This window comes from Dryobates pubescens, chromosome 33, assembly GCF_014839835.1.
Source record: "Dryobates pubescens isolate bDryPub1 chromosome 33, bDryPub1.pri, whole genome shotgun sequence".
Taxonomy (NCBI): domain Eukaryota; kingdom Metazoa; phylum Chordata; class Aves; order Piciformes; family Picidae; genus Dryobates; species Dryobates pubescens.
In genome coordinates this window covers 3,678,967-3,702,879 of record NC_071644.1, presented here as the reverse complement: position 1 = coordinate 3,702,879, position 23,913 = coordinate 3,678,967, and the positions used below count along the sequence as shown (strand labels likewise).

General features: G+C 54.8%; 1 protein-coding gene across 2 annotated transcripts in view; it reads left to right on the top strand.

The window, feature by feature from the left end:
- The window catches only part of KAZN (kazrin, periplakin interacting protein), a 278,161-nt gene that overhangs the window by 169,064 nt on the left and 85,184 nt on the right, over window positions 1–23,913 (top strand). For both annotated transcript variants that reach the window (XM_054175897.1, XM_054175896.1), the window contains exon 3: window positions 953–1,130. In XM_054175897.1, coding sequence (XP_054031872.1) covers window positions 953–1,130 — 178 coding nt within the window. The remainder of the gene's footprint in view (window positions 1–952; window positions 1,131–23,913) is intronic.

Sequence of the window (23,913 nt, the reverse complement as noted above, 5' to 3'; positions counted from 1 at the left end):
ACAGGTAGGGGGAAACCCCTCTCCCCAACATCCCACACCCCTTACCTTTGCTCCCCCTTGTGCAGCCCCGCTCCCCTCTACACCCCCATTTGTACAGATCTCCTTGCACGCCTCCCCCCTCCCATCTCCCCCCGGCTTCTTACCTTTGCACCCCCTTGCGCAGCTCCTCTCCCTCTCCCCTTTGCACCCCCGGCTTTGCACAGCACCCCCTCCCTGAACTCCCTCCCCATCGCTTCTCCCAGCACAGCCCCACTCTCTTAACCCTCCCTTGCACAGACACCCCTTTTGCACTCTCCCTGCACAGATCCCCCCTTTTCACCCCCGCCTTGCACACACACCACCCCCCTTGCCCCCACCTTGCACCTTCCCATCCACCCAGGAACACACCCCCCGCCGTTGGCACAGACCTTCCCTTTTGCACTCCTCTTTGCACAGATTTCCCCCCCCTTTTGCACAGACACCCCCATTTGCAGCTCCTTTACACGGATCCCCCCCAACCTTGCACACGCACCCTCTTTGCAGCCCCCCTCCTCCTCCTTGCACAGACGCCCCCCTTGTACAGATCCCCTTCTTTCACACTGATCCCCCTATTTGCATCTCCCTTGCACAGACATCTCCCCTTCCCTTTATCCCCCCCTTTGCACAGATCCTCCCTTGGCACCCCCTTCCACAGACACCCCCCCCCCCTTTTTCACCTCCCTTTCCACAGACTTCTCCTTTACACCCCCCCACCCCCTCCCCTAGCCCCCTCCCCTCGCCCCACCTCCTCCCCAAGCCCCTCCTCCCGCCCTCTCTCCGTTCCCCTTCAGGCAGCCCCTTTCTCCCCCCAGCCCCGGGCCCAGCCCCCTGCCCGCCTCCCCCTCCCCCCCTCCCGCCCCCCCCCCCCCATCCTCGGCACATGCCGCTCCCTCTCTCTCACCTCTCTCCTCCTCTTCCTCCCTCCCTCCCCCAGGCCAAAATCCTGCACATGATGGACGACAACAAGCAGCTGGCGCTGCGCATCGACGGGGCGCTGCAGGCGGCGGGCCAGGAGGTGACGGCGCTGCGGGCTGAGCTGGCCGCCACTGGTCGGCGACTGGCGGAACTGGGCAGCGAGCCGGCCATGGAGCACGGCCCGCACAGCGCGCAAGGTGGGTCCCGCAGCGGGGCCGGGAGCGGGGAACCGGCGGTGTCGGTTATTCGTCGGCATGGTTTTCTAGTAGGGGCTTGTTGGGGTGGGTGGTCGGAGACAAATTGTTCCCCGGTTCCACCCGGTTACCAGCCGCTGGTGCCCAGTCATAGCCGCGGGGAGCCCGGTGTCCAGTTCCGCCTGCAGGTTCCCAGTTGCACCCACCGGGACGTGGGTACTAACTGCCGGTTGCAGCCACCGGGACGCGGTTACCAGCAGCCGGTTCCCGGTTGCACCCACCGGGACCTGATTAGCAGCTGCCGGTTCCCGGTTGCACCTATCGGGACCCGGTTACCAGCCGCTGCTTCCCGGTTGCTCCCACCAGGACCTGATTAGCAACTGCCGGTTCCCGGTTGCACCTATCAGGACGCGGTTACCAGCCGCTGCTTCCCGGTTGCACCCACCGGGACCCCGTTCCCACCCGCTGCTTCCCAATTGTACCCGCGGGGGGACCCGGTTCCCAGTCCCAGCCGCCGGTTCGCAGTTGGCACCCATCGGATCCCGGTTCCCAGCCGCCGGTTCCCGGTTCCAGCCGCCGGGACCCGGTTGTATCTGCCGATTCCCAGTTCCATTCTCTAGTTCCGGATTCCACCACCCCACTCAAATTCCAGTTTTTTTCCCACCTTGCTACCTAATTCCTTTCGGTCTCTTTTTTTGTTGGCTCCAGCACCCTCAGCCCGAGCAGGGACATCTCCCCCCCCCCCCCCCCATCCTATCCTTCATTCCCATCCCGTGCCTCCCATCCTCTCCTTCTGCCTCCCCCACCCCCCCGCCCCTCCCATCCACGTCCTGCATCCCCTATCCTATTGCTCAACTCACCTGCCCCACTCCCCCAGCCCTGCTCCCCTTGGCACCCCTAACCCCCCCCATACCCCCAACTCTCCCCAGTACCCCAGCTCCCCAGTTTCATAGCTGGGTAGCACCGCAGCCATGTTACAGCTGCGATCCTGGTGCTCCCCTCCCAGGGGAGCCAGGACCGGGCTTGTCCCGGAGCACTGGGAGGCAAACATTGCACCACCACCCCCGGGGGAGCCTGGGGCCGTGCAAGGCTGCGGGGACCCCCAAAAGCCCTTCTCCAAGGCCTGTATTTTACTAACCTGGGGTGAACGGCAGGCACCCACCCACCCACCCACCCCTCTCCTTCCCTCCCTATCCCCCCATCCTGGAACCCCTAAAAAGTTGTAGCAGCTGTTGGTTAGTGGAGGCTGAGAGTGGACAAGAGGGTGCAGGGGGAGTTGATTTTTGGCGATTTATGATGATTTTGGGGGGTGATTTCTACTCGTGGAGGTTAAAAAAGCCCCAGGGTCCCAAATGTTCCTGCAGTGCTTTGAGGGGGAGGGGGGGAATGGAGGGGGAGGGGGGTGTTGGCTCTTGCTCGGTTGAAATTCTCTGCTCCCCACCACTCAGAAGTGGCATTGCCATCACTGTTGCTTTAAAAGCCATTAAATAACAAGGGAAAAACCTGAAATCAATACAAATCTGCCTTTACTTACCGAATAGCTGTGAGCTGGCTCGACAGTTCGCCCTGCAGCAGCCTTTGGTGGCAGAGCAAAGCCGAGCAATGAGCCTTTCCCGGCTAACAGCCTCCACCTGCCTGGTAACGCGGTCAGGTGTTGTTATTTACTCATTACTTCTGCACCGGGAGGACCTCCTGGTGTGGAGGTTGGGTGTGACAGAACAGCTGAGCTGTAGCTTTTGAAAGGTGGTGGTAGCTCTCGGTGGGCATCGCTGCTCCTGGCAGGATGCTGCTGCTGCTGCTCTTGGTGGTGTTAAGCAGAGTCATTAACTGGGGAGGGGAGGAAGGAGGTTGTTCCATCCAGTGTGCTGTTTGGTGCTGTTTTGGTAGTGGGGGGGTTGAATTTGGTTAAACAAAGTTCAGCCATCATCGTTATTATCAGCAGGTGGGGGCTTGTTGGGTTGGCCAGAGGTGGACCCAGAAGAGCTGTGGGCACAGGAGGAGTGAAGTTATGTGCGTGGTTGGGTGTTGCCGCGGCTGATGTGCTTTGGGATCATCTAAAGAAGCCCCCCCCCCTGAGGCGTTTCCTCTTACAAAAGTCAGCTGAGAGGGCAGGAGGAGGAGGAGGAGGAGGATGCTTTCAGCCTCCCTCTCCGGAGCTGGGCTTGGGAACGCAGCCGGTGACAGCCCTGCGGAGGGCATCGCGGTGTGGAAGTGCAGCGTCCCGGCTGGGAAAGCAGGGAAACCCTTCTGGCTGCTGGAGCAGGCTGGGGCTGTGCTCTGCTCCCCTTCCTCTGCAGGAAAGTTTGGGAGAGGTGTGTGTGTGTTCCTGCAGAGGGGCAGTGCCTCCGTTCCTGCAGCACGGGAGGGATGTGCGTGGGGCTCCAAGTGTCCTCTTCGGTCTTCCTCAGGGGTTTCCTGATCTCTTGAGCGATGGAGAAGCTTCTCTTTGGGTTCATCTACTGTCAGCATGCTGGAAGACAAATGTTCTGCTGTAATGGTGCTGAAGAAACCTGCTCTGCTCCCCAAAGTCTGTGTGTTTCTGCTTGCTGATCACCTGTGCTCTGGACTTGTGGGGTGCCTGTGACCGGTGGTGATGAGTGGTCCCATCTTTGGCTGTCTGCAAGAGCAATGCCCTTGCTGGCTGCTGAAGTTGCTGGAAGGGTCAGGTCACCCCATCTCCCCAACCCTGAAGTAGGCTTAGCATGCTGGTATCTTGGAGCTAGGAGAGAGGACACTTCCCTGACGAGGTGTGACTCCTTGGTCTCATCACTGCAGATGTGGTTTTGTTCCTTCCTCTGAGGTCTGAAGGTGTGAGCTGTCCAGCCATGTACCACTGGTGTCACAGAAGCCACCCAGTTAAGTGCACCTAAAACACCTTCTGTTGGGGAGAATCCTAGAATGGTCTGGATTGAAAGGGACCTTAAGGATCATTTAGCTTCAAGCCCCTGCCATGGGCAGGGATACCTCCCACCAGCCCAAGCTGCTCAAGGCCTCATCCAGCCTGGCCTTGAACATCTCCAGGGAGAGAGCATCCACAGCCTCCCTGAGCAACACTAAAAGAACACTCTGAAGAATTTCTTCCTCATCTCCAGTCTACATCTCCCCTCCTCAAACTTCAATCCATTGCTTCTCATCCCATCACTCCCAGCCCTTGTCAAAAGTCCCTCCCCAGCTCTCCTGTAGCCCCCTTCAGGTACTGGAAGGTTGCTCTAAGGTCTCCCTGGAGCCTTCTCTTCTCCATGCAGACCAGCCCCAACACTCCCAGCCTGGAGGCAGAGCCCTTGGCCTCCACAAACCTTCCCTGGTTCAAACATTTTGGGTCCCTCCCCAGCCCCAAGTTTGGTACCATTGTTTGTGTGCTGCCATCACTCTCTCCTGCACCCCTCCCTGTTTGGATGGGCAAGCCCAAGATAGCTGCAGTGAGCCTTATGCTTTTCCTCAAGGATTCAGGAGGTGCAAACAGGAGTCTCTGAATAGCTCTGCTGCCTGTGTCTCCTCGGTGGGAAGCTTGCCAGGCTGGTGGATTGATGGCAATACGTCAAGGGAAGGTGGGAGGCTGGTGGATTGGCTGGGCAGCAGCTTACCTGCCAAGGCTGATGGGGGTCTGCTGGTGCAGGAGGGATCTGCTGTGCTCCTGCTGGAATTACCAGGTTCTGTTGCTTGGTGTAGGAAAGATCTTGGTGATCTCACCCCTGCAGGTCAGTCCCAAGCTCTGTAGAAGGAGGTCAGTGTGTGTCACCACGCTGTGCTCCATCAGTAATTAATACTGAGTTGGGGAACTGTGATGTTCATGTAATTATGGTGCAGCCTGAGACAGCTGGAGGTGATAACTCTGCCCTCTTTGTGCCCTCTGAGACATCCCTCTGCTGTGGTGAGCTATTTTTGCAGCAGCCAGGTAGGCTTCCAGAGCCTGGGTTTTGTCATTTCAACCCAAACTGGAAGGATTTAAGGCTCTGGAAGAATTTGAGGCATTGGCACAGGCTGCCCAGGGAGGTGGTGGAGTCCCCATCCCTGGAGGTGCTCAGGAAATAAACCACACTTCAGGATGTGGCTTAGTGGCCCTGGTGGTGCTGGGTTGATGGTTGAACTCAGTGATCTTAGAGGGCTTTTTCCAACCCAAAGAATTATCTGATTCAATGGATTCAGCAAAGGAGGAGAACCGGGTAGGGGGGAGGGAGGAGGATGGTGGATGTGAGTAGGTAGGAATGGAACTTGTGTATTGTTGCAGTCCTTGGAGTGAGTGTGAATCATGGAATCAATAAGGTTGGAAAAGACCTCAGAGATCAGCAAGTACAACCAACACCTCCTGACAGCTAAACCATGGCTCCAAGGGCCACATCCAATCCCGTCTTGAACACCTCCAGGGATGGGGACACCACCATCCTCCCTGGGCAGCACATACCAATGGCCAATTCCTCTTGCTGGGAAGAACTTTCTCCTCACCTTCAGCCTGAACCTCCCCTGGCACAGCTTGAGACTGTGTCTTCTTGTTCTGGGGCTAGGTGCCTAGGAGAAGAGACCAACCCCCTCCTGGCTCCAACCTCCCTTCAGGTAGTTGTAGAGAGCAAGAAGGTCTCCCCTGAGCCTCCTCTTCAGGCTGAACACCCCCGGCTCCCTCAGCTGCTCTTCCTCAGCCCTGTTCTCCAGACCCTTCCCCAGCTTTGTTGCCCTTCTCTGGCCCTGCTCCAGCCCCTCAATGTCCTTCTTGGAGTGAGGACCTCAAAACTGATCCCAGTATTTGAGGTGTAGCCTCAGAAGTTTGTAGCACAGGAGGGACAATCCCTGCTCTGGTCCTGCTGGTCACACTGCTGCTGCTCCAAGGCAGGATGCTGTGGAGTGGCTGGAGGAGTAGTTTGAGTTAGAGCAAACCTGTGAGGAAATCCAAAGCCTGGGTGCAAGCTCTCATTGTGCTGAGTCAGGAGGTTTGGCCTCCTGTTTTCACTCTAAATCTCCTCCCAGCATTAAATGGGAAAGACCTTAATTAATTAATTAATGTTAGTAAAGTGCTTGAAGACGTAAAGAGCAATCAATAGCTCCGTGTTGGTGTCCGTACTTGGCTCAGCATTTGGCACAGCTGGTTTCCTGCTTCAGAGCAGCAGTGGCAGGGGGTGGTCGCTGTGGTGGTCACCACATCCCAGCTCACGTTGTGTGGGGGCTGGGCTGGAGGTGGGTGGGGGGCTGGTGGTGCTGGCACAGACAGAATTCCCCTGGGAGAGGAGCAGGAGCTGCACCCTGCTCCCGGAAGGAAGGATTTCCCCTCCTTGCCACGCAGTGATTCTGGACGTGTGCAGCATGAGGAAGATTTCTGTCATGCCTTGGTGATGCCAAAGGGCCAAGAGGACCTTTATGCTCATGACAGCCTCAGAGTTTTCACATTTTCCCTTTGATCTCTGTGCACTTTCAGAGCTACAATGCAAAGGCTTTGCCTCTTGCCCAGGAGGCAAGCAGTTACTCCTCTGCTCTTGCTGGTTTGCGAGCAATCATCTCAGGCTGTTGAAAATGCTCCAGAAACCTTCCCTCCTGTTTGTTCTTCCAGAGCTTGAGAGCTGGTCCTGTAGAGGAGCCTGAAGAATTTGGATAGAAGGGAATTGAGTAGAATTAACCAGGTTGGAAAAGACCTTTTTGATCATTGAGTCCAACCTCTCACCCAACACCATCTGATCAACTCAACCATGGCACCAAGCACCCCATCCAGTCTCCTCTTAAACACCTCTAATGATGGGGACTCCACCACCTCCCTGGGCAGCACATTCCCATGGCCAGTCTCTCTTGCTGGGAAGAATTTATTCCTCACCTCCAGCCTAAACCTCCCCTGGCACAGCTTGAGACTGTGTCCTCTTGTTCTGGTGGTGGGTGCCTGCCTGGGAGAAGAGACCAACCCCAACCTGGCTCCAACCTCCCTGCAGGGAGTTGGAGAGAGCAAGAAGGTCTCCCCTGAGCCTCCTCTTCTGCAGGCTAAGCAACCCCAGCTCCCTCAGCCTCTCCTCCCAGGGCTGTGCTCCAGACCCCTCCCCAGCTTTCTTGCCCTTCTCTGGACACATTCTTGCTCCAGTCAGGTCTCAGGAGTTTTTTTTTTGCACTGAGCTTATCACCAGGTCAAGGTCTTGTGCTAAGGGACATGCAGACATGGCACTGTGGGACATGCTTTGGTGGCCATGGTGTTCTTGGGTTGGATTCAATTTGCCACTGGGATGTGCTGCCCAGGGAGGTGGTGGAGTCACCATCCCTGGAGGTGTTTAAGAGGAGACTGGATGAGGCCCTTGGTGCCATGGTTTAGTTGATCAGATGGTGTTGGGTGATAGGTTGGACTTGATGATCTCCGAGGTCTATTCTATTCTATACTATTCTATTCTATTCACCATGAAGGCATTCAGTGCCAGATGGCCAGAGGGAGGGATGAGGAGGTGCCAGTGTAAAACATGGGGAAGATAAAGGGTGTTTTGTATCTCTTGGCTTCAGAAACTCTCAGCTAATCACTGGTGAGACCAGGCAGCCCCCCAAAGGACAACCTTTCCTCCTGCTCTTTGTTCCTCCAGACACATTAGCAGACTTGCTGTTCTCTGCAACTGAGGCTGGGGTCATGCAGAAATAAATCTTTGGGGTGAGGGTGCTGGAGGCCTGGAGCAGGCTGCTCAGAGAGGTTGTGGAGTTTCCTTCTCTGGAGAGATTCCAAACCTCCCTGGGCATTGTGCTCCTGGGCAAGCTGCTAACCCCTACTAGGCAGGAGGCACAGCAGCTGGAGACTTGAGAGCACCGGGAGGGATCTGAGCAATGCTGATCCATAACTAAAGGCTGGGGAGCAAGAGGCTGGGGCCAGACTCTTGTCAGCAGTGCCTATGACAGGCCAAGGGGCACTGGGCAAAAACTGGAACCCAGCAGCTTCCATCTGAAGAGGAAGAGAAAAATCTTTGGTGTGAGGGTGCTGGTGGCCTGGAACAGGCTGCCCAGAGAGGTTGTGGAGTCTCCTTCCCAGGAGAGATTCCAACCCCCCCCGGCCATGGTGATTTTGGGCTGCTTGCTGTGGGTGCCCCTGCTTTAGCCAGGGGGGTTGGACTGGATGAGCTCCTGAGGTGCCTTCCAACCTCCCCATGCTGGGGTTCTGTGCAGTGCAAATCCTGATGGCTGGAGGTGAGTGCTGTGTGAAGCAGGTTCGTGGTTTGGTTTGGTTTAGGTTTTGGTTAAGGCCAGAGAAGCAGCAGGTCTGAGCTGCCTCCCCACAAAACAAACATTAAATGCTTTGGAAGAGTTGCCTGAAGTCTTTTTTTGTCTGTTTGGGGACAGTTTGTTTGCAGGAGGTGCAGTGGGAAGGAAAAAATCTCTTCCCAAGGTTTCCCTCATGCACCCCTGGCCAAGGGAGGTAATTGGGTGCTTGGAGGTGCTTGGATGAGGCTTTGGAGGTGCCCCCCACCCCCTCTCCCTGCCCCGGGGCTGAGGTTGAGTGATGGTGACAGGCTGTGAACCAAGGGGACCTAAGATAACAGAAGCTTTAGTGAAGGACAATGTGTTGCTGGGCAAGAACAACTTTGCAGAGGTATTGATTATGATTGAGTGTGACACTGGCCAGAGGCAGCGGCTCCCAGGGGCATCCTGACATCCCAGTGCCCCAGAGCTTGGCCCTGGCTCTTGTGGCTTCAATCATCTGATAAATTGCTGATTTCTCTCAGCTTGTTGGCCCTGTCCTTCTCCAGAGCCCTGCCAGGAGACATCAGGATGGGCACAGAGCTGGCTGGGTGCGATGCAGGCTGGGTGCGATGCGGGCTGGGTGCGATGCAGGCTGGGTGCGATGCGGGCTGGGTGCGATGCGGGCTGGGTGCGATGCAGGCTGGGTGCGATGCAGGCTGGGTGCGATGCAGGCTGGCTGCTCCCGGCCGGACTTGGTGGGGGTGGATTTTTGGGGCAGTTCTCTGCTGTGTCTGAAACCTGCTAAATTGCCAAGACCTCTGCTTCTGAGTGCAGAGGAGGAGCTGCAGCAGGGAGCTGCTTTTGCACAGAGAACCTGGTGAGGAGTGGACCTCTGGCATTAGGATTTCTGACCCCCTGTGAGGTGGGAGAGCTGCAGTGGGGCAGGGCTGTGTTTGCCCTGAGACATGGGGAAGGCTCTTGGGGTTGGCTTCTCAGATGTGTGGGTCAGCTGCCCCTGCACACTGCACTGGTTCGTCCTCACCTGGAGTCCTGTGTCCAGTTCTGGGCTCCTCAGGTTAGGAAAGATGTTGAGCTGCTGGAAGGTGTCCAGAGAAGGGCAACAAAGCTGGGGAGGGGTCTGGAGCACAGCCCTGGGAGGAGAGGCTGAGGGAGCTGGGGTTGCTGAGCCTGCAGAAGAGGAGGCTCAGGGGAGACCTTCTTGCTCTCTGCAACTCCCTGAAGGGAGGTTGGAGCCAGGAGGGGGTTGGTCTCTTCTCCCAGGCAGCCAGCACCAGAACAAGAGGACACAGTCTCAATCTGTGCCAGGGGAGGTTCAGACTGGATGTTAGGAAGAAATTCTTCACAGGGAGAGTGATTGGGCACTGGAATGTGCTGCCCAGGGAGGTGGTGGAGTCCCCATCCCTGGAGGTGTTTAGGAAGAGCCTGGCTGAGGCACTTGGTGCCATGGTTTAGTTGATCAGATGGTGTTGGGTGATAGGTTGGACTTGATGATCTTGAAGGTCTCTTCCAACCTGGTCTGGTCTGTTCTATTCTGTTCCATTTCAAGGGCATGCAGCTAGAGTTTGCTTTTGAATCACCAGATGATGGGGAAAGGGGCAAAGATGCCCACAGATGGGAGTGTGCTGCCACAGTAAAGCTGGATCTCCTGCAGGTTCCCAGGACACTCAGTAGCTGGGAAAGGCTCAACCTTATCTGAGGAAGGGAAAGAGACTGAGGGATGTTCTGCTGCATGTGGTCCAGAGCTGGGCTGCATCCTGTTCTCAGAGAATCTCCTGTGCCTCTTGATGCAGCTGCAAACTTTGTTTCCTGGAAGGAGCATCTCTCCTGAGAGCTTCTGCAAATCCATTTCTCACCCTTCTAGGTCTCACATCTTTTCATGCCACTTCTCCCTCTAAATTGAAATTTCACAGCTTTCCCAGGCTGCATCTGGGAGCTGAACCTTTGGGGCTGTCTGTTGGGGAGCTGGTGTGTCACAGCCTTGGCTGCTGCCATCCCTGGGGACATGCTCCTCACCTGGGCAGTCTCTGCTTTATTGTCCTGCCTCTCTGGGTGGAGGAGAATCCCAAACCTCTCCACTACAGAATCATTAAGGTTACAAAAGACCTCCAAGAGCATCGAGGACAGCCATCAATGCAACACCACCATGGCCACTAAACCATGTCCCCAAGTGCCGTGGCCATACATTTCTTGAACCCCTCCAGGGATGGGGACTCCACCACCTCCCTGGGCAGCCTGTGCCAATCTCTGACCACTCTTGCAGCAAAGAAATTTGTTCCTGATATCTAATCTGAGCCTCCCCTGGCACTATTTTAGGCCATTTCCTTTTGTCCTATTACCTGATACCCAGGAGAGAAGGCCAACCCCCACCTCACTCCAGCCTCCTTTCAGGGGGGTGTAGAACCTCCTCTCTCATAAGAGTTCTCCCTCAGTGGGGAGTGAAATCTTCCCTTCTGCAGAGAATGGGGGTGGGGGGAATGGTGTTTGGTGTGAATGGGTATGGTGTGGGGGATGGAAAGAGAGCCAAGCAAGCACAATGCTGTGCTGATGCCTATCTGCAGGTTTTTCTCTGGCTCTTTAACATCAGTCAAACCCAGAGAGCTGACAGCAGTGTGGAGAAGTATGGCAGGGATGGAACAGGGTTTGTGCCTCTGGGCTGCTTAGCCTGGAGAAGAGGAGGCTCAGGGGAGACCTTATTGCTTTCTATAACTACCTGAAGGGAGGTTGGAGCCAGGTGGGGGTTGGGCTCTTCTCCCAGGCAACCAGCAGCAGAACAAGAGGACACAGTCTCAGGCTGTGCCAGGGGAGGTTTAGGCTGGAGGTGAGGAGAAAGTTCTTCCCAGAGAGAGTTATTATCCATTGGAATGTGCTGCCCAGGGAGGTGGTGGAGTCCCCATCCCTGGAGGTGTTTAGGAAGAGCCTGGCTGAGGCACTTGGTGCCATGGTTGAGTTGATCAGATGGTGCTGGGTGAGAGGTTGGACTTGATGATCTCAAGGTCTTTTCCAACCTGGTCTATTCTATTGAGGAAAATGTCTTCCAGTCTCTTCTCAGGCACTGGAGCAGGCTGCTCAGGGAGGTGGTGGAGTCACCATTGCTGGAGGTGTTTAAAGGCCACATGGATGTGGTGCTGAAGGATGTGGGTTAGTGGCAGTGGTGGGATTGGGAGCTCTGGGTGAGTGGTTGGACTTGATGGTATGCAAGGTCTCTTCCAACCTCACCAGGTCTATGGTTCTATAAAACCATGGAATGTGCTGCCCAGGGAGGTGGTGGAGTCCCCATCCCTGGAGGTGTTCAAGAGGGGCTTGGATGTGGCCCTTGGAGCCATGGTTTAGCTGTCAGGAGGTGCTGGGTGCCAGCTTGGACTTGCTGAGCTCTGAGCTCTTTTCCAACCTTATTGATTCTAGGATTCTAAGAGCCTTGTGCACCCTTCAGGGATGCCTTGAGAGGTCTGTGTTGGGTTCTTGGGCTGGTTTGAGCGCTCTGTCCTCCCCTCATCAAGCTCTGCTTCTTTTTGTTTTCCTGGAGGTTTCCCATGGCTCTCCTGGGTCAAAGTCTGCTGTAGGCTCACAAGCAGGGGGAAGTGTTTGCCTGTTTTCCTGGGAGGTGTGGAAGGCAAAGCCAATTGATTGGGGGAACTTAGTTTTGATGTCTAGATTTAGAGGGTCTAGACACCCTCTCAAGTTGCAGGAGGGGGAAAGGAAGATCTGAGAGGAAACCTAAAGGGCTGCTGTAGAGGTTTGAGAGGATGCCACTGAGACTGTCAGTAGGAAAAGCTCCAAGTGCAGCTGTGTGTGGAATTTTGTGCAGCAGCTGCCCTCTGATGTGGAAGCCAGGAGGATGCAGCAGATTCTGGCTCAGCCATCACAGCCTGCTGCATGGGGCTCAGCTTTATGGTGCTGCTGGAGGAGACCTTGGGGGACCTGCTTGCAGCTCAGAGCTGTGCCCATCTGGGGTGACTCCTCGCTGAGGGCACAGGAGCAGAGAGCCCAGCTCTTGGGTTGCTCGTTGGGCACTGAATGCTCTTTGGGAGCTGAGCATCAGTTTGTGATCTCATGTGAGAGCAGCACAGTCAGAAAACACAGGGGTTGTGTTTTTTTGCTCTCTGCCTCCTTCTCTGGAGAGGAAAAACCTTCACAGAAACCCTTTTTTATCCTGTGCTGTTCCTCCCTGGCCATGCATCATTTCAGGCATATTTTGGTAAGTGATGTAATTTAGCACATCTTCCACTGCCTGCTTATCACTGTGGCTTCTGAGCACATTTGTTAGGGGCTGGTTTGATTTCTGGGTGTAATTCCTCTGATGGGCACATTTGCTCTGCAGCAGCAGAGCCTCTTTGATTGAGCAGGATTCATGGAGAGCACTTTTACTGCACAGCTTTGAATGCCTTGCAGGTTCCTTAGAGATGCTTTTCTTTCTCAGCTGAATGCAATTCAGATGGTTTCCAAGGCCAGGCTGGATGTGGCTCTGAGCAACCTGGTGTAATCTGAGGTGACCCTGCCCATGGGACACTCATGGCAGGGTGGTTGGAGCTGGATGATCCTTGAGGTCTCCTCCAACCCCAACAATTCTATGCTTCTAAAACAATTTTGCAGCTTAGGCTGGATGTTAGGAAGAAACTCTTCACAGAAGGAGTGATTGGCCACTGGAATGTGCTGCCCAGGGAGGTGGTGGAGTCACCATCCCTGGGAGTGTTTAAAATAACACTGGATGAGGCACTTAGTGCCACGGTTTAGTTGATTAGATGGTGTTAGGTGATAGGTTGGGCTTGATGACCTTAAATGTCTTTTCCAACCTGGTTGATTCTGTGTCCCTGCCCATGGCAGGGGGGTTAGAACTGGATGATCCTTGAGGTCCCTTCTAACCCTAACCATTCTGTGCTTCCATGAACTGGGTGGTAGAGGGAGCTGGGCTTGCTCAGCTTGGAGAGGAGAAGGCTGAGAGGAGACCTCATTGCTTTCTACAACTACCTGAAAGGAGATTGGAGCAGTGTGAGGGTTGGTCTCTTCTACTTACTATCAGGTGATAGGACAAGAGGAAATGGCCTCAAGTTGCACCAGGGGAGGTGTAGGTTGGACAGGAAGGACAATTTCTTTGCTGCCAGAGTGGTCAGGGATTGGAACAGGGAGGTGGTGGAGTCACCATCCCTGGAGGTGGTCAAGAGGGGATTGGACGTGGCACTTGGTGCCATGGTTTAGTCATGAGGTCTATGGTGACTTGATGATCTTGGAGGTCTCTTCCAGCCTTGGTGGTTCTGTGTGTAGGGAGGTGGTGGAGTCAGAATCCCTGGTGGTGTTAAGAACTGTGTGGCCATGGGGACATGCTTCAGTGGTTGTGGTAGTGTGGGGCTGATGGTTGAACTTGATGATCTTGGAGGTTTTTTCCAACCTTAATGATTCTATGAGCCTGGGCTGAGGTGTATTTGATACTCTTGTGGTTTGTGGTCTGCAGTGCTGCCAGGGCTGGGCACCTGTGTGTCTGTCACTCCTAGGTATAACCCAGCAGTCCATCTGGAGGTGTGGTTGTGATTGGGTGAGTTTTATTTCCCAGGCAGGGAAGCATGCATAGCAAAAAGAAAAAGGAGGTGGGGGGGAAAAAAAAGCCATGAGAGCTCTGCTTGTTAATTATTCCACCATTAACTTGGTAATGACCACCTTGCAGGATTAAAAACCCATCTGCAGATCAGGCATTAACTCTGCTTGTTGGCAGTGTGAAGCAATCCACAGCATCACAGAATTAACCAGGTTGGAAAAGACCTTGGAGGTCATCAAATCCAACCTGTGACCCAGCACCATCTGATCAACTAAACCATGGCACCAAGTGCCTCAGCCAGTCTTATTTTAAACACTTCCAGGGATGGGGACTCCACCACCTCCCTGGGCAGCACATTCCCATGGCCAGTTACTCTTTCTGGGAAGAACTTTCTCCTCTCCTCCAGCCTAAACCTCCCCTGGCACAGCTTGAGACTGTGTCCTCTTGTTCTGCTACTGGCTGCCTGGGAGAAGACACCAAGCCCCACCTGGCTCCAACCTCCCTTCAGGGAGTTGCAGAGAGCAAGAAGGTCTCCCCTGAGCCTCCTCTTCTGCAGGCTAAGCAACCCCAGCTCCCTCAGCCTCTCCTCCCAGGGCTGTGCTCCAGACCCCTCCCCAGCTTTGTTGCCCTTCTCTGGACACCTTCCAGCAGCTCAACCTCTTTCCTAACCTGAGGAGCCCAGAACTGGACACAGGACTCCAGGTGTGGCCCAAGCAGTGCTGAGCACAGGGCACAAGGACTTCCCTGCTCCTGCTGGCCACACTCTTCCTGATGCAGGCAATGTCCCAACTGGGTGCTGGTCAGGCACTGTGTGAACAGGGGTAGAGTGTGTGTGACAAGTGTGTGTCTGTCTGTCTGGCAAGTTCCATGCTCAACAAAGAGCCCTGCTGGGGAGCTGCTGCCAGCACGTTCTCCTGCAGCTCGGGGATCAGCGGAGGGCACTTTTCCTTCCTGCCTGTTCCTTCAGGCAAGCACCAACTTGCTGTCTTGGTTATTTCACCTCTTACAAATGATGGCTGGCAGGAAAGGTGAGCTGCTTTCTGATGACCTCATGAGTGCTTGAGGTTTCTTCTTTTTTATGTACACATTTTAGCATTTAGCTTCATTTTTTTTCTGCTGGAGAACTGCAGCACAACCCAGGAGGGGTTTAGGTTTTTATCCCCCCAGAGGGATAACCTGTGGTGGAGTTTTGCCTCTGCTGCTCTTCAAACGTTTCCTTTAAGCTTTTATTTGCATGAGGCTGGGCTGCTAAGCAAATGCTGCCTGTGTTTTAACCTGTTGCACGGCTACCCTGTGCCTGCTATGGAAATGAAGGTCGGTGAGGTGGTGGTGGATGAGCTCCCAAAGAGACAAAAGAAAGCGGCGAGGTCTTTATCGGCACCTTGGTGATAAAGGAGGGCACAAAAGCCTTGGCGCAGGCCCACATCGCCTACTTATTTGGAGATTAAAAGGGCTCTTGAGGCTTTGGTTTGTTGTGAAAGTTAATTGTGAAGCACTTGAACCTTGGCAGGGCTCCCGTGCTGAGCCTCGTCACGCCCGGGCTGAGCCCTCCGACAGGTACTGCTCTTGTCCGGGCCGGTCGCTGGAGCTCCCTGCGCAGTCGCAGGGCAGGAACCGGTACCTCCAGAGGGCATTTTCTCCTCGTGGTGTAGACATCCCGGGAGGAGGTGAATGGTCCTCGGGAGATGTTGGTCTCTCCCCAGCCGCTCTAGCGTGATGCGGGGCAGGGAGGTGTGAGGATCCCACCCAGCCTGGTAATCTCCGCCGCTGGCTGCGGCACCGCTTCGCCTTAATGACTGCTTGGGTTTGGTGGAGGCTGCTCCGCTTGCGTCACATCACCTCTGGAGGTGCCTGCAAGCAGAGCTGGGCTCCTCGAGGCTGTTCCCAGCACTGCTCGTTGCCCAACGCCATCTCCCTGACCCACTTTGGGAAGCATCTCACCTGCCCAGCCTTGGCGTCCCGGAGCCTTCGCCGAGATCGTGGTCGACCCCTGGGATCCTTGGGGGTGTGGGGCTGATTCTTCAAGTCTCGCAGGTGAAGGTGGTGATAGTGCTGGCAGGTGAATGAACCCAGAAGGCCCTGCCTCTTCTCTTCATGCTTGGCCTTGCCCCTTTCATTAGCATTTAAATAGGCTCACCCTGGGAGCTTTCGGCGTTGTTGGTGCTCTGGGAGATGAGAAGCTCTCCCCAGCTCAGCTGCTCGGCAGAAACCTGAAGGGAAAGCAGGACTCGGAGCCAAGCCACATGATTGCACGGGGAAAAGGTTTGTTGCTCTCATTTTCTTGTTTTCAAGACCCTTTCTGCTAGCTTTTCCCTGGCTTGAGTAGCTGAGGGCTGTGGTGAACTGCAGGCTGCAGATGTTGATGTGCTTGGACACCTGCAGTGGAGACTTGAGGGTCAATGGCACGGTGCTGGTTTGGACAGGTTGGTCCAGAGCTTGTGGTAGGTTTATCCTGTTGCTTTGCTCTGATTTTTGACTTTTCATCACAACCTGCTGATGGTTTTGTTGGTGCTGGGGTTGTGCACAAAGGAGGGAGTGATGGGGAGCACCTCTGTGCACAGGGGATTGGCTTGGTGGTCATAAGAGGGGGCAAAAAAGCCCCATTAGCAGTCTCCATCAGGACAAATTGTGTTCCCCATTTTGAGTCTCCACCCTCCATTTAATATAAATACAAATCCTGCCCCATCAGTGGTGGTTTCTAGCTGAGCTTTTAAGAACCAGAAGGAAGTGTTGCTGCTTGGGCAGCAAAAATGAATGGAGAATGAGGAGTGCTGTGGGAAAGGAATGTGCCCTCTTGGCCAAGAAGACCAGTGGTCTCCTGGAGTTCATGGGGAAAAGTGTGGTCAGCAGGTTGAGGGAGGTTCTCCTCCCCCTCTACTCTGCCCCAGGGAGGCCACAGCTGGAGTGCTGGGACCAGTTCTGGGCTCCCCAGCTCAAGCAGAAGCAGCTGTTGGAGAGAGTCCAGTGGAGAGCCACTGAGATGCTGAGGGGCCTGGGGCAGCTCTGTAAGGAGGAAAAACTGAGAGCCCTGGGGCTGTTGAGTCTGGAGAAGAGCAGCCCTAGAGGGGATCTGAGCAGTGCTCAGCAACAGCTAAAGGCTGGGGGGCAAGAGGCTGGGGCCAGACTCTGCTCAGTGGTGCCAAGAGGCAGTGGAAACTGGAACCCAGGAGGTTCCATCTGAACAGGAGGAGAACATTGTTTGGTGTGAGGGTGCTGGAGGCCTGGAGCAGGCTGCCCAGAGAGGTTGTGGAGTCTCCTTGTGTGGAGAGCTTCCAACCCCCCCTGGGCATTGTGGTGCTGGGCAAGCTGCTGTGGGTGCCCTGCTGGAGCAGGGAGGCTGGACTGGGTGATCCTCAGAGGTGCCTTTCAGTCACCACCACGCTGTCATTCTGTGACTTGTCAGCCAGATTTGATGGTTTTCTGTTGGGTCTTGTGGCATTTCAGTCGAGCTGGCCAGAGCACAACCTTCCCTCCCCTAATGCTCACAGCTCTGGAGGCTGATCATACCTGACTGTCACTGATCAGGATGCTGGCTTTATGCCTTGGTGCATTTCATTCCTCAGTTCATATCTCCAGGTCCTCTGGGGAGTCTCACAAAGGCAGTGTTACCAAGTGCAGTGGCACATTTGATTTATCAACTCCCGTTAATGATCTGGTTGAAGGGAGAAACAACATGCTAATTAAATGCACAGCTGATGATTAACTTGGTGCTGGGAGCATCAGGCAGGCTAGGAGTTTAGCACAGGGAGACCAGAGTGAGGTGAGACCCATAGGCAAGGGGTGAGTGAATGTTGTCATCCTCACAGCAGCAGAGCAACACGTGGAGGATGGGAAGGTGGTGCTCAGAATGAGTGAGGGCTGTTGGGCTCTCTGCAGCCCCCAAACCCTGGGGCCAAAATCAGTGTTGCTGTAGGTGTTGCAGGTTTGCACTGGGGTGCATGAAGAGGAGTGTGGCAAGCAGGTCAAAGGAGGTTCCTCTCCCACTCTATTCTGCCCCAGGGAGGTCACAGCTGGTGTCCTGGGTCCAGGGCTGGGCTCCCCAATTCTACAGAGAGACAGGGAACTGCTGGAGAGAGTCCAGTGGAGGCTACAAAGCTGCTGAGGGGCCTGGAGCAGCTGTGAGGAGCAAAGGCTGAGAGCCCCTGGGGCTGTTGAGCCTGGAGAAGAGCAGCCCCAGAGGGGAGCTGAGCAATGCTCAGCAAGAGCTAAAGGGTGGAGGGCAGGAGGCTGGGGCCAGACTCTGCTCAGTGGTGCCCAGGGACAGGCCAAGGGGAAACTGGAACCCAGGAGGTTCAACCTGAACAGGAGGAGAAAGTTGTTTGGTGTGAGGGTGCTGAGCCCTGGAGCAGGCTGCCCAGAGAGGTTGTGGAGTCTCCTTGTGTGGAGAGCTCCCAACCTCCCCTGTCCATTGTGCTGCTGGGCAAGCTGCTGTGGGTGCCCTACTTTAGCAGGGGGCTTGGACTGGCTGAGCTCCAGAGGTCCCTTCCAACCTCCACCATGCTGGCATCAGGTGAATCGGTGAAGCCGGCGCAGTGGGAAAGGAGCGGTGGGTGTTTATGCTCAGGAGGCCAAATGAATATTAAACCCAGATGAAATACCTCCAGGTTATCAAGCATGAGCCTTCTGGCTCTGCTCCATTGATGGCATTACCATAAATTCAGGCTGACCTGAGTGCCCTGGGAGACAAACAAACATTTACCCTTGGCGAATCCTCCGGCTGCCTGAGTGCCGTTTCCAGCGCTGGCTTTGGGCTGCGTCGTGTTTTGCATTGCTTTCCTGTGGGTTTTGGTAATGAAAACAAACAGCTTGGCTTCACCTTGGCTTGTGCTTAACTCTGCTTCCTGCCACCTTTCCCATGTGTGAGAAGCAAAGAATCCTTCCAGTTGGAAACGACCTTCCAGGCCAGCTGTGAGCCGGCGCCGCCGCGACCACTAAACCCTGTCCCCAAGTGCCATGGCCACAGGTTTCCTGAGCACCTCCAGGGATGGAGGCTCCACCACCTCCCTGCACAGCCTGTTCCCATGCCTGACCACTCTCGTAGGAGAGCAATTGTTCCTATGAGGAGAGGCTGATGGAGCTGGGGATGTTCAGCCTGGGGAATTTTTGGGGCAGTTCTCTGCTGTGTCTGAAACCTGCTACATTGCCAAGGCCTCTGCTTTTGAGTGCAGAGGAGGAGCTGCAGCAGGGAGCTGCTTTTGCACAGAGAACCTGGTGAGGAGTGGACCTCTGGCATTAGGATTTCTGACCCCCTGTGAGGTGGGAGAGCTGCAGTGGGGCAGGGCTGTGTTTGCCCTGAGACATGGGGAAAGCTCTTGGGGTTGGCTTCTCAGATGTGTGGGTCAGCTGCCCCTGCACACTGCACTGGTTCATCCACACCTGGAGTCCTGTGTCCAGTCCTGGGCTCCTCAGGTTAGGAAAGAGGTTGAGCTGCTGGAAGGTGTCCAGAGAAGGGCAAGAAAGCTGGGGAGGGGTCTGGAGTACAGCCCTGGGAGGGGAGGCTGAGGGAGCTGGGGTTGCTTAGCCTGCAGAAGAGGAGGCTCAGGGGAGACCTTCTTGCTCTCTCCAACTCCCTGAAGGGAGGTTGGAGCCAGGAGGGGGTTGGTCTCTTCTCCCAGGCACCCAGCACCAGAACAAGAGGACACAGTCTGAAGCTGTGCCAGGGGAGGTTTAGGCTGGAGGTGAGGAGAAAGTTCTTCCCAGCAAGAGGAATTGGCCATTGGAATCACAGTATAACTAACGTTGGAAGAGACCCCAAGGAATCCAGTTCCAACCCCCCTGCCATGGATGATCTTCAAGATGCCTTCCAACCCAAAACACTCTATGATTCTATGCTCTCCAGGCTGAAACTCTCACCTAGCAGTCAGCTCAGATAGCAAATACTTTGGGGACAAATGTTAAGTGGCGAGCGTGGAGTGAGCCGCAAGTGATGCGTTCAACAGCAGAGCCTAAAGATGCAAGCTCTGGGTGAGCTGTTTGGACTTGATGGGAGCAAAGGCCTCTTCCAAACTCAACAGTTCTATGACTCCCAAGATGCTGTGTGGTAACAAAGGCACCTGTGGATTATCCACCAGGAGGAGACTGCAGCAAACCCAGCTGTGAGTTCGTGTTGGGCACTGCAAGGGGAAGGTTTGCCCAAAAGCTGCTTATTGTTCCTCTGCCTGGGTGTGGGTTATTAGAGGGAGGAACTGGAGAACCTGTTTGTAAGGGCTGGCATTAATTATGTGGGGCTGGGCTAAATGAAATCAATTTTGGACACTTAAGTGAGTTAATTTATCCTTGTCTCAAGCCTCAGTCCACAACAGGAGCAGCACTCAGGTTATTAAAAAGCTGGTTTGGACTGAAGAAGAATTTCCCCAGCTCTCTCTCTCTGCTCTTGGTCAGGAGGAGGATGTTATTTTAACCATCAATTATCATCATTCAGCTCAGACACACTCAGTGCTTTGCACTCCTTTTGTTTATATTTAAAATGCTTTGTAATTGATAGATTTAATTCCCCCCCTCCCCTCCCTTCCCCTCCATATATTGTCCTTTTTTCCTCCCCCCTCCCTTTTTTCTGCTACATTCTCTTTTTGCCTGCTATACCCTAGGGTACAATTAGCAGCCTGTGCTGCCTTTCTGCATCTGAGCAGTGCCAGGGCTGCAGCAAGCATTAAAGCCCCTTGGAAGGTAAATATTGCTAAGGGTGTTAGCAGAAGGAGTCCTGGAAAAAACCCAAACCCACAGCATCTGGGGGATTCAGCCACCTCTTGATGTTTGAAGGCTGCACAGAGAGAGGGATTGAAGGCCTGTAAGATCTCACAGATCAGAGGTGGGAAAGCTCAGGTCCAACCTGGAATCAGAGAAGTGTCTGATTCATAGATTCATGGAATCATAGAATCCACCAGGTTGGAAAAGACCTCAAAGATCATCAAGCCCAACCTGTCACCCAACACCTCAGGACTACTAGACCATGGCACCAAGTGCCACATCCAGTCCCCTCTTGAACACTTCCAGGGATGGGGACTCCACCACCTCCCTGGGCAGCACATTCCAATGGCTAACAACTCTGTGATGAGCTTTCTCCTCCCCTCCAGCCTAAACTTCCCCTGGCACAGCTTGAGACTGTGGCCTCTTGTTCTGGTGCTGGGTGCCTGGGAGAAGAGACCAACCCCCACCTGGCTCCAACCTCCCTGCAGGGAGTTGTAGACAGCAGTAAGGTCTGCCCTGAGCCTCCTCTTCCCCAGGCTAAGCAACCCCAGCTCCCTCAGCCTCTCCTCCCAGGGCTGTGCTCCAGACCCCTCCCCAGCTTTGTTGCCCTTCTCTGGACACCTTCCAGCAGCTCAACCTCTTTCCTAACCTGAGGAGCCCAGAACTGGACACAGGACTCCAGGTGTGGCCTAAGCAGTGCTGAGCACAGGGCACAAGGACTTCCCTGTTCCTGCTGCAGGCCAGGATGCTCTTGGCCTTCTTGGCCACCTGGGCACACTCCTGGCTCATGTTCAGCCTACTCTCAACCAATAATCCCAGGTCCCCCTCTGCCTGGCTGCTCTCAGCCACTCTGTCCCCAGCCTGTAGCACTGTCTGGGGTTGCTGTGGCCAATGTGCAGAATTCATCCCCATCAGACCACACTTGGTAGGGTTGGGGCTGCTTTGGGTTTCTTTGGGTTGTGGTTCTTTCCCCTTCAGTTCCTTGTTGTACTAATTGCAATTGTTTCACGTCCTCCAATCTATTATACTTTTTAATAAGGCATGGAATTCATTATTTAAGTGGTGGTGTTCTGATAATTGAAGGAGTTATTTTTGTCAGTGCTGATTAGTTGGTAAGTACAGATTAATATTTGAAGATGGGGAGGGGGGGTCCCCCTGGGAGCTGGTGTTTCAAAGAGGTGATGTGCCACTTGTTTCACAGCATCCCCAACAACTTCATCCCTGACAGCAGGAGGGAGGTGCTGACAACGATGCAGAGAGGCTTTGAAAGGCTCCAGATCTTCTTCCCCCCACCCTGTAAAAGTCATCATCACTGAATCCCAGCATGGGATGTGGGGTTGGGGGGGAAAGGGGTGTGTGGTTGGAAGGGATTTCTGGAGATCACACACAGAATCACCAAGGTTGGAAGAGACCTCAAAGATCATCGAGTCCAAGCTGTCACCACAGACCTCATGACTAAACCATGGCACCAAGTGCCACATCCAGTCCCCTCTTGAACACCTCCAGGGATGGGGACTCCACCTGGCTAACAACTCTCTCAGTGAAGAACTTCCTCCTCACCTCCAGCCTAAACTTCCCCTGGCACAGCTTGAGACTGTGTCCTCTTGTTCTGGTGCTGGGTGCCTGGGAGAAGACACCAACCCCCACCTGGCTACAACCTCCCATCAGGAAGTTGTAGAGAGCAAGAAAGTCTCCCCTGAGCCTCCTCTTCTCCAGGCTAAGCAACCCCAGCTCCTTCAGCCTCTCCTCACAGGGCTGTGCTCCAGACCCCTCCCCAGGGAGGGACAAAAGAACACAGTCTCCCCAGGGAGAACAAGAGGACACAGTCTCAAGCTGCGCCAGGGGAAGTTTATGCTGGAGGTGAGGAGAAAGTTCTTCCCAGAGAGAGTTGTTAGCCATTGGGATGTGCTGCCCAGGGAGGTGGTGGAGTTCCCATCCCTGGAGGTGTTCAAGAGAGGATTGGATGTGGCACTTGGTGCCATGGCCCAGTAGTCCTGAGGTGTTGGATGACAGCTTGGACTTGATGATCTCTGAGGTCTTTTCCAACACTGTTGATTCTGTGTCCCTGCTGACAGGACTAGATGACCTTTGGAGGTCCCTTCCAACCCAGACCATTGTGTGATTCTGTGAAGCAGGGGTATCCAGAGCAGGTTGCAGAGGACTGCATCCAGGTGGCTTTGGAATCTTTCCAGAGCAGGAAACCTTCCAAATTATGTTGGAAGCCCCCAGTGAGTGTGAACTGGGGCTGGTAGATGGGGACTGCAGCATCTGGGCACACGCAGCACCAGGAGCCATGGGGGGTGCCTACCCCAGATGGGCTTTTGGGGTGTGCATCTTGCCTGTTGCAGGGCATGAACCTGCTGTTTGCTGGCTGTGGCCTAGAAAAGCTTTGTCCCTCTCCAAACAGAAAGCCTTGGCCTTTCTTTCCCCCTTGCAGTTAATGGCAGCAGGGGACAATGTGGGCTTTGTGTGGCAGTCCTTGTGCTGGGGACGGTTTCTCCTCTCCTCTCCTCTGCTCTCCTCCCCCCAACGACGCCGGGAGCGGAGCCATTGTCTAGTCAGGATCCAGAAGCTGCTTGCAGGATTAAGGCTTTTTTAGTCCTTTTGCAGACTGGTTAATGAGCAGGGTGTGGTGGCCAAGGGGAGGGAGTGGGCACCTGCAGACTTATGACTCAGGTGCAGCTATCTGTGAGGTGAGACATCCCAGCAGTCCCTCTCTCCAGCGCGGCAGACCAGGGTGAGGAATTGATTCACTGCAGCGCAGTCAAGCTTACGGGTTTGGAGTTGCAGCCTTCTGCCTTCTCCAAGATAATCTGAGCCATGCTGCTGGAAGAGCTGCTGGAGCTGAGCCACGGCATTATTCCAGACCAGATCTCTGGGCTGAGGGAGTAAACCAAATGATTTTGTCACTTGGTCACCCCCACCAAGGAAACCACGGAGCTCTTCGGCAGCTCCTTTGCATTGCAGAGGTCTTCAAGCCTCCCTGGTTTAAGCAGATGGCTTCAAACACAAATAAGCCTCTGGGATGCCTGTCACTGCCTCTGACCCCAGGGAAAGTTAGAAACCACATTGGAAATGAGCAGGGATGAGGAGATGCCTGACATATTTCCCCCTCCCCTCTCCCCCCTTGAGCAAATAAATGTGGTGTGGGGAAAGCTGGGCTAAGCTGTCGGTGCTGGGAGTACCCCTTGGGCAAAGCCCTTGCCAGCACCCCAGGAGGCAAAGAGTTCCCCATCCTTGGTGGTTCCCAGGTTGCCTGTGTTGATTAATGGCCTCTGATGTACCTGTAGGGTTTGCATGTGGTTCCAGAGCACCTCTGCCTGAGGATGGGGGTTGGAGTCGTTGGGATGCTCTGCCTTGAGTTACTTAGAGGATGAATTTGGCACTTGCTGTGTCCTTCACATGGGGAGGGTGGTTGCACTTGAGGTG